We start from the raw sequence: 10,362 nt of genomic DNA on the forward strand, positions 1-10,362 counted from the left end.
GAAGATATTACAATGAAGTTTAGAAAGATGAAGATTGATTATTGCTTAAGAATGAACAAGTATTTTTATATTAAGTCAAACATTGAATCAAGCAATCTCTATACCAAAACTAAAGTTTGTGCATAAAAATTCAAGATTATAACATTACCTAAATGATTTCTAAAATTTCTTTGTAATAATAAAACATTCAAGAAGAAAATGAGAACATAAACATGAAGATTAATTCATATCTTAAAGAACTCACCTCAATCACCATCATCCTTGATTTGGTGGATCTAAGAAAGAGATTAGTCAACCATGATTATATATAAGAACACTTTAATAAACATGAAATAACTTGAATTAAACTAAAATAATAAGTTTTATAAACTAAAGAACTGAAATCTACAAAGAACACAATATAATTCAGTAAAAATTCGAACACAAATATAATGCTAACTTTGAACAGCAATTTCGAACCTTCTATAAGCCTTTTCTAGAGATGGCTATTAGAGATATATTTCTAGGAAATTCTATTATCATTCCAGATCATTAAAGAACAGCTCATTTGAACTCCTAGGTCAAACGTTATGGGCAAAACACCTAAAGATCTAAAAAATTAAATCATACAAGCTTGGAAATCACTTTGGTGCATATTTTTCTTCCTCTTTGATAAACTGTCTCTTTCTTATTTTTACCCAAAATAATGTAACAATGTCCCCTCCATCATTCCATCCATGTACTTACCCTCTTGAATAAATGGATTACCCAAAATAAATCAATTGTTATTTATTGTGTGGACATGTAAGATCTTGGATTGTGCTTGGGTTGATCTGGAGGCTGATTTGGGGCTAAATTTAAGCATCATATAAGGATACAAATATACTTATTATTTGGGTAAGATTGACATTGAAACCTTGAGTATTTGATGGTTGAAGTTTGCACATAATATAAGGCATGTTTGGACTTTAAATAGATCATATGATAATCTTTTCTAAGATTGAAATAGAATTGATTTTTGGGGAAAATTTAAAGCACTTATTTGAGCCAAGATTTTCTCTTCAATTCTTTATTTTGAATTCCAAAGTTAAATTTTCTAACATAATCCATTTAAGCTCTAAAAATCTATCAAGACATTAAAAGAAACTCTATTACTAAAAAGCACATTAATTATTATAAAAACCCAAAAAATAATAAATACAAATGTAAAATAAGAGACTTAATGATACTTTTGATGCAAAATCAATAATAATAATAAGTTAAAGAGGACTTTGAGATGTAATATTAATATGAGGATTAAACAATGATAAAAAAATATCAAGATTAGAGAATCCATTAATGGTATTAAAAATAAATGTAATATAATTTTTTTTTATTACTCAACTAGAAACCACACACAAATGAGGTTTTAATCGGATGATTTGTCATTAATAATTCATTATAAATTATTAACATAATCATATTAATTATGTTATTTAAGTAACACTAAGCTTCTTCTATGGGTGGCTGTCCAACAGAAACTCACAACTCAAGATAGACTTCATCGATTTGGTATACATGGTCCCAATAGATGCTCACTCTGTCTCCGCAACTACGAAGATCACAACCACTTGTTCTTTGAATGCTCCTATACTAAAGCGATCTGGTGGGATGTTTGTGACAGATGCAACATTCCAAGAATGACAAAAGGATGGGATGAATGGATTCGATGGGCCACTGTCACTTGGCATGGCAAAAGTTTTGTCAATTTTTCTCGTAAACTCAGTATCAATAATATAGATTCTTTATTTGATATTTAGCTGGTTGTATTGGTTTCCCTAACTAATCAAGTTAGGTCTTGAGTTTTCTGTTCGGTGGCTAGCCTGTAGCCATCTGTTGTCTTACATTTCTGTTCTCATTGTAAATCTGGGGTATGCCCCTTATAATCTTTGTATTGTTTTCCTTTAATATATACGTCAACTTACCAAAAAAAAAAGTAACACTAAGCTTCAGGAATTCATGATGTTAACTTATGTTACAACAAATCAAGTTTTTTTCATAGTACAAGTATAGTAACACATGATTGGCTATAAAAGTGTCAAGCATTTGTTGTACCAAGTGTTATACAACATAAATCAAGATTAGTTATTTAACAAGCAAAGTATTAAAGAGTGAACAAGATAACAAATATAAAACATGTTAGTATCAAACATTAAAGTCCATATTAAGTTTACATTATACTTATTCTTACACCATTAGTGTAACCTTTTCACCTTGACATAATTAACTTAGCTAGACATAATGAAAGAAAGCAAAATAGATAAACAAAATAAGAACATAAAAGTTAACTAAGTAAAGGAAAGGAAATGAAAGGCATAAACTTAATATTAATGAAAACAAAGCATAAAAAATACAAAGAGAGAAAGGAAGAGCATGATCTTGATCTGAACACCAAGATGCCTAAATGCATGGCAAATGCCTCCTTTTATAGGCCAAAAATGGGAACTATTGATTTGATGACTAATTGATAAGTGGGTGGCCAACTTTTGACTTGGTGACAATCTTTATCTTCTCTTGTCTGCCCAAAACGTCATTGATAACGTCAAAACTGGAGCCAGTTGCAAACATGAAAGTTGTAGGCAATTGTCTCAGCTTTCTTGTGTAAAAATTTCAGCTCATTTGGACTTCTAGAACTCCAGATATGGCCAAAATACCGAACAGTGCTCGGGCTGGAAGACAGATTCGGGCTTCTTTGTTGTTGCTACAATTTGGACTTGATAATGGCCTTTTTAGATCTTGGGCTCCATATGAAAGTTGTAGGCCTATGTCTTACCTTTCCATCCATATAAATTGGACCTAAATCTGAGATATATAGCTCCAGATATGACCCATTTACCGAACAGTGTTCCGGTTTGGATTGCACCGACATCTCTTTTCTAAGTTTGGCCATCTCTTTATCCTTGCAATTTAAGTTCTTAAAGTCATCAATCATTCCTTTCATTTATGTGATAGGCCTGTATTAAAAATAGACATTTACCACAAATTATAGGTATCTTATATTATTAGATATATTATTATAAAACATGCTTTGGTTAAGGAGTTATTGATACTTCAAGTGCAAAATGATGATATAAAACTATGATAAAAATGCACTTTTAGGTACTAATCAAAAGACATAAACAAGAGATTACTGAAACTATAACATGAAATAAAACTTGAACATTGAACTACAAAGAAAGAAAGCAATTATGGAAATGGTCTTGATCTAAAAATCAAGATGTCTAAATGTATGGCAAATGCCTCCTTTTATAGGCTAGGATTTGAAACTATTTATCTGATGACTAATTATTAAGTGGGTGACCAAATTTTCACTTGGTGACAACCCTTATCTTCTTGTCTGAACAAAACATCATTGCTAACATCGAAATTTAAATACATAGTCTTTATTAAAGTTTTGAGAATTTATCTCAGCTTTCCAATAAAAAATGAATGAGCTCATGTGAACTTCTAGAACTCGAGATAAGGTTACACTGAATAATGTGAGAGTTGCATGACGGATTTGGATTTCTTTTTTTATGCTAAGATTTAGATTTCTAAAGGGTAAAATTAAGTCTTGGACTCTTATGAATGTTTTAGGCTTATATCTTAGCTTTTAGCCATATAAACCAATTTGAAATCCAAGATTTACACCTTTAAATATGATCCAATGACTGAATAGTATTCCAATTTAAATTGAATTAGCATCTCTTTTCTAAGCTTAGCCTTTTCTTTGTCTTTTCACTTTCAATAGTTAATCACATCAATTAATTCTTTAAATTGTGAGATATGCTTGCATTTAAAATAAGCATTTACCATAAATTAAAGTTATCTTGTATTATCAGGGTTGTTATTATAAAATATGCTTAAGTTAAGGAATTTAATGATACTTTAAGTGCAATATGATAATATAAAACCTTAATGAGAATGCACTTTTATATACTAACCAGTCAGAATATGTTATCTTAGGTTATGAAACTTGAGAAACGTCTTTTTATCTATAATGTTTAGGTACAAATCTCCTCTTAAGATCCCTTTTCATCTTCTCTTAAAACTTAAATTTTATTTTTGCCCTGGTGACCTCTTTACTTCTTAAGATTATAACACCATAAAGAAGCATAGTTTCTCAATTTTAAAGCCACTAACTTCACTTTTATATTTTCAGGAAACTCTTTGGAATAAAAATCCTCTCCACGGTTCAACTCTCACATCAGATTCTTTATAAGGTCTTTTATTTCTTCTTCTTTAATGCTGAGTAAAAGAACCATCACTATTTGATTCATGGTAGGTCTATGATGGAAAGGAATAACATCATCCCTATTGTTCCTAGAAGAGCAAATTTTAGTATCTCTCTCATCATCATCATCATCTCTATTGTTTAATATGCTCCTAGAGTTGCTGGATTTGCCTTCTTATTTTATCCATTTTAATAGCATGAATATCATTTTCAAATTCTTGCAAATCATTCGCAAACAACTATGATTATAAAACAAAAGCTCTAATACCAACTTGTTACTAGGATGGTATGAAAATTCAACAACACAAGTCACTCACACTAAAAAAAGTGTTTTTCTCTCGATACTCTAAAGTTTTGAAGTGAAGAGATACAAATGCAAATAACTCACCAATATAAAGATATATATAAAATCACCACTTGATAGGTATGGAGTCAAGGCAATAAGTCCACCACTCACAAATGAGATATGAAACGTGATAGATGCTAATCAACCAAATCAAAACACTTTAATTCAAAATTTTCAAAAAGATCTCAATATATGGTCTAAATCATAACTATGTACTTAAAGCATCACTCCATGTCTACAAAACACCAAATTAAAATAAAATGAGATTTAATAATTGAATTTAGAAGAATTCTCGACAATAAATAATAATAACTTGTTTTTTACTCTAGGAAGGGCAAACAGTCTATCTAGAAAGTACTAAAATTAAAATAGACATAATTTTTTATAGAAAACTTCAATGCATACATGGATAGATAACCTGAACAAATGATATTTTGAACTTGAAAACCGCATAGGATAGACTCATTTTCCCATGCAATAAAGAGATGAAATTAGGCTCAAAGTTGACCAGAAGATGACACCAAGCAACCTAAAAAACATCCTCTAATTATAATTCTAACCTAAATTCAAGTAACCCAACTCCATTTGGACTTGTAAACGGAGAACTGTGTTACTAATGGTGCACCAATCCAACTAATAATAGTTTAATTTGTTTTAATGATTAATTTTAATTAAGTAGAGAATACAAGGCATTAGAAAAAATAAAATATTTAACATTCATCAAACAAATATAATCAAAGTAGTCTTAGAGAAAAATATTGATATGATTCAAGTAAGGTCATATTCATATTTTGGCATAAACTCTTCTATTATCCAGTTTTACGCTAGTAAGCATTACTTTAAATTTGATCATTGGATCAAGCTAAAATGTAACTAGGAGTTTTTCAAACATATTTCTATGTTGGGTTAAAATTTTAAGTTAGTTAAAGTCCTATAAGACATTGTGATATAGGTCAGAAAATACAAAATGGATTTTGTTATTTATTGCTTTTACACTTGTGGATTTCCTATTTAGAGAGGATTTTTTTGCAACTAATTTTTGGACTTTTTATAGTTCTACAAGAATCTTTAATGGGTAGCAATATACTTTTCAAGTATGGCAAGGATTCCTTTAATGTTCCAAAATCTTTTCTTACAATGATTATTGGGTTGATTATTTATATTGCATAGTTTTATGCTGACATGCATAATTATTTATTCAATTATTTGATCGGGCTGGATTTCTTGCTAGATGTTTCTAGAGGTCATGTTTTATATTGTGTCAAAATTTCAAAGCAATTAAACTTTGGGAAGGCCTTGTGATAATATCCAGGAGCTACTGTGTAAGATTTATATTCGTTTTTTAGTTGATTTAGAATTTTTTTTAGAATTGTTTAGGATATTTTTCATCTATTATAAATAGGGTTATTTAGATTGTACTTAGGTTTTAAGCTTCCGCCCATGATGTTTTGAATAGACTTGTGTTTTGCGTGATGCAACATGTTTTTTTTGCTACGATAAAGAGCCAATTTGACTAAAGTATAACTGACCTTATGATGTTCGCAAATTGATATTCGCAGGGTGGGGGTTTTTATTCTAAAAATATTAGTGCCTTGAGACATGTTTTATTATGTCACACTCCTATCAAATTTGTTTCGGCTTTTTAAGATTTATTGTTATTGTTGTGAGTGGTTATATGACCAAAAATATTATCAAATCACAAGATTCGCATTAAATACCCAAATTAATTTAGATACATATCGAAAAAAATTACAAGTATAGCAACATTTTTTTATATATAAATTCATATCGTCTGTCAAAGTTGGAGGAAATTCTACCATTTTCTATACTCAATTGAGTTGGGTATTTCAAACCGTTTAGTTCCACCCTCGTAGAGCCAAAAGCTACTTGATACCTGCCTCCAGCCGGATAAATGAATACCACCATTCATGAAGACAGTATAAATGTCATCACTAACCTAGTCTATGAGAGGAACGACACTATGATTTCAAAACCTGAGATAAATTCTATGGAAATGGAGACGGCCAATATTGAAATAGAGAAGCTTCTGAGTTTCATGCAACTCAACATATCCATGCTGCTCGGGAGACATTGGAGAAGGAACGACATATTCACATGTTCGGATCGTACGAGACACGGCACTCTAATTTCTTCCTCTTTCACCAATCAAAAAGAACCCATGTGCAGAAATAAATCACGGTGAATAGCTTATAGCTGAGAGCATGTCCAGCTTAATATTATTAGCGCACCAATCCAACTGAGCTAGCAATAAGAAACCAGATAGCTATTTGGCAAACTAGCAACCCATCCTAGAAGTTTACAACCAGAGAAAAATAGATTGGAGGCATAGATGACTTCATAAAGAGAATAATAACATAGATGAACCCCAAAACCATGATTTTTCACATGCCAAAAGGATTACAGTTAATCCAATTATCCACAACAGCTGAATTCACATCCTTGACAGTATTAGAAACAGATGAAATTTAAAGAAACAAAAACTATAGAAAATGACACGTTATGACTTGCATAAAAGTCTAATTGATCAACCCCTAGCTTTTCAACCTTTAATTTACTCGCATTATCCATGTTTTAACTACAGCCAGTGCATGGCCTGCTCAGGAATCTTCAGGTGGCTGCAGTGTTTGCTGTGGCCAAATCTGCTGTGCCACATAAGGGCGAGACTGCTGGCCATAAAGAGATTGATCCACCACAGGCTTTCCTACAGTCATCCCCGGAGCAGAGACCTGGGGAGCAAGCTGATGTGGCATGTAATAGTAGGGAAGAGCATCAGGTGGACCTCCAACTGGAAGACTCCCTCTTGGGACTGATGCTAACACCTCATCTTTCAAATCCTCCCTTGGGACAATATCAACCAGAAAATCAAAAATATCAGTTCTTGTGATTGCTGCAGCAATGTCATTCTTTTGGAGTGTTCTCCTTTTGTTCTCCTCTGTGTGATTCCAAGAACGCAATGTCAGTTCTAAAATAAACATCTCACAGGCCCTGGCAAATATGACAGGAGCTTCAGCTGATATCATCCTTACATCTTCATCTGCCTTCATAATCTTCTTAATCCTAGCCAAGGGCAGGCTATGGTTCTTAAAATCAGCAGTCTGCTCAATTTCTTGATACTGATTTGCCCAGAAAGTTTGAAGTTGTTGCAGCAACTGTTGCTGCTGTTGCTGGTGGATGTGCTGGTAAGCAAGTTGGTGTTGAGCAAGCTGAGCTGAAGCAGCAGCAAGAACTGCTGGTTGAGCAGGAGATTGAACTGATCCAGCTGCAGAAGGTCCCATCATCTGGTTAGGTTGATATGAAGCCATTCCACAAGGAACCGGAGCTGTCCTTCCAATCATGCCTACTGTTGGAGGCTGCCCATGGCCTTGCTGGTCCATTCCACCAGGGTTAGCTGGCTTGGCAATGTTGTTTATGCTACAATTTCCAGTTAAACAACCAAATACACAAAAACTGTCAAGCTGTGTTGTAGGAGATAAAAGTATCTACTGTCAAAGCCAGATAAAGGTGATAGCTTCTTCCATTTATTTTTTCTTGGGACTTAAATATGGTAGCTTCTAACAGGCTAAATCAATATAAACTCAAAGAACCTCGATTTACACCTTAGATATGATATAAACAATTAACATAGAAGACATCTCCAAGACTGCTAAAGTGTATTTTTTAATATATATAACAGTGCACCTTTTAAAAATACTCCTTCCTTTGAACTGGGTTTCTCCACGAGGTAATCCGGGAATCTGTTTTACTAATAAAACAAAAATAGTTCCACTCTTCGAACCCAGATAGCTCATAGACAGCCACCTGTGAAAATCAATGCACTAAAATAGATAATCGTGAAAGCAGAGCTCATCTAAACACAGATTTTCTGATAAATTGTGAAGCTCCTCTATATATTTTCCCAGCAACCTCCAGAATTTTCCTGGCAATACGTGGAAAATGTTGATCAAAGCATTAAGGAAAAGTTAAACCAATCATCTACAACTTGATATTCCATTCAAGTTATGTTTGCCGTATGGCAGCCAATTGATTGCAGTGACAGAAAAAAAATTGCCATAAAAGAAAAGAAAATTCCAGCCCCAACCCAAACTGCCCTTCTCTAAAATCAATACAACTCACCAGCAATTTGTACCTGGGTGACCAGCAAATTAATCATGAATAAATAATGAAACACATTATTTGGACTCTAGGGTTTAAGAATCGCGCTGAGTTAACTTAACTTCAACTCAGTAAATCAAAATAAATAATGAAACACATAGCACAAACACCCTGTAATACTATAAGGATCAGAATAAGTTGCATGCGTTCTTAAAACCGTAAAAAGAACACAACAAACTTCATTTAAGAAGAAAATCAAGACATTAACCTAACAAATGATTATCTATTTTCGTAAACAAGATAAAATAAAACTTAATTCGTTACCAGTCCTGTCCTGTATGATTCGATCGTTGAACTTGTGATCTTCCTCTCAAAGAAGCAAAAGAAACACGAACAACTGACAGTCAAGGCGAGGGTTTTAAAGATAAAAAGAGAAGTTTAAAAATAGAAGATGGGTTTAAAGTTTATTGTTAAAAATTTAATTACTGATTGCTTGCTTGAAAATCAAACTTAATTTTTTGTTCATAGTAGTAAAATAATAAATAAAGGAAAGGAAGGAAAGGATCGGAGTGTATTAACGAATTTTGAAGGTTGGATTTTGATATCTGTGTCAGTCGCTAATTTATTTCTCTCGGAAGTTGGTGGAGCCGGCTCCAAGTCCAACTCCATTAAAAATAAAAAAATAAAAAAAGCAGTTCAGTTCGGCTATTAATCAGCAATTGCTAAGCATAGCTGTTAAATGCCCACTTGGCATATTGACCCGAAAATATTAGAGTTAAATATTATATTTTTAATAGAATAGGATAAAACATTAATGTTGTGACATTGGTTCATATAATTAGATTTTAATAAATTGATTCCAAACATGATCGTGCTATTATAAAAAAAATATTATTTTAATAAAATTAATTAATCCAAATTTTTGTGTGAGTTAATTCAATAATTTAAAAATTTCGAGTGTTTTTTTAGCAAGCGTTTAGATATTTTTTATAATTATATTAATAATAGCATTTTGTTTTCTTTTTTATTTAACTCTTTATCAAATTATGATTTTATCCTTTTAAAATGTTATTATTTTAAAAATAAAGTTTTTTTAATGTAATATAAAATTTAGTTCTTATAAACTACCTGTATTTGTACTTTAATCACCAAATAAAAACTAAAAAGTATATTGATATATTCCAAGCCATATCTAGACATCTAGTAGAGGTTATAATTACTTAAGTGAAAAAACTTAAGGTTAAGAAGTTCAAAAAGACTTTCTATGAACTTCTTCAAGACATAAACCAAGATGAACTTCAAAAATATTTTAAATAATAAAATATAAGTCTTAATTAATTTAATTTATGTTCAAAAAGAGTAAATAAGCATTCAGATATTATAAAAAATGATGTGCATCATGGGAATGATAATCCATCTCATAAAGGTAAATCTGATACGCAAGAGGATTCAGATGGTCCAATGACAAGAGTGAGGGCGAAACAACTACAAAAGGCTTTGATGAGTCAAATTGGAATGATTGAAGCTACTTCATAGTTAAAATTAGCAATCAGTTTCAAATTGATTCTGGGGTGCTTATTTGCCTACAATTGGAGCTTAAAGATGGGAAGAGCCCTTAATGGTTCTTTTGATGCTGGACTACTTGAATTTGGGTTGATAATGCAAATAAGTT

The 10,362-nt window shown here is 31.7% G+C and overlaps 1 protein-coding gene and 1 long non-coding RNA gene across 4 annotated transcripts in view; one reads left to right on the forward strand and one right to left on the reverse strand.

The window, feature by feature from the left end:
• Positions 1-10,362, forward strand: part of LOC105118122 (uncharacterized) — a 15,156-nt gene that overhangs the window by 1,714 nt on the left and 3,080 nt on the right. The gene's annotated exons all lie outside the window — the stretch shown is intronic.
• Positions 6,925-9,179, reverse strand: LOC105118121 (nuclear transcription factor Y subunit C-9-like). 3 transcript variants are annotated; one of them, XM_011015989.1, is made up of 3 exons: positions 9,015-9,179; positions 8,277-8,396; positions 6,925-8,009 (listed from the first exon to the last, which is right to left on the reverse strand). In XM_011015989.1, exons 2-3 carry the CDS (start codon positions 8,384-8,386, stop codon positions 7,196-7,198), a joined length of 924 nt encoding a protein of 307 aa, XP_011014291.1. In that variant the 5' UTR covers positions 8,387-8,396; positions 9,015-9,179; the 3' UTR covers positions 6,925-7,195. The 3 variants fall into 3 exon arrangements, with proteins under 3 accessions (XP_011014291.1, XP_011014290.1, XP_011014292.1); XM_011015988.1 differs by having other exon boundaries at positions 8,277-8,514; XM_011015990.1 differs by lacking the exon at positions 8,277-8,396.

Source organism: Populus euphratica, unplaced genomic scaffold (genome assembly GCF_000495115.2).
Source record: "Populus euphratica unplaced genomic scaffold, PopEup_1.0 scaffold1736.1, whole genome shotgun sequence".
NCBI classification, from domain to species: domain Eukaryota; kingdom Viridiplantae; phylum Streptophyta; class Magnoliopsida; order Malpighiales; family Salicaceae; genus Populus; species Populus euphratica.

What these genes read in the sequence shown, in the direction of transcription:
- LOC105118121 (XM_011015989.1), bottom strand. Translation starts at nt 8,386, where the DNA reads ATGAGCTATCTGGGTTCGAAGAGTGGAACTATTTTTGTTTTATTAGTA. An exon ending in GGAAGGAGTATTTTTAAAAG is followed by an intron (nt 8,010 to 8,276) that starts GTGCACTGTTAT and finishes TGGAAATTGTAG; the next exon opens with CATAAACAACATTGCCAAGC.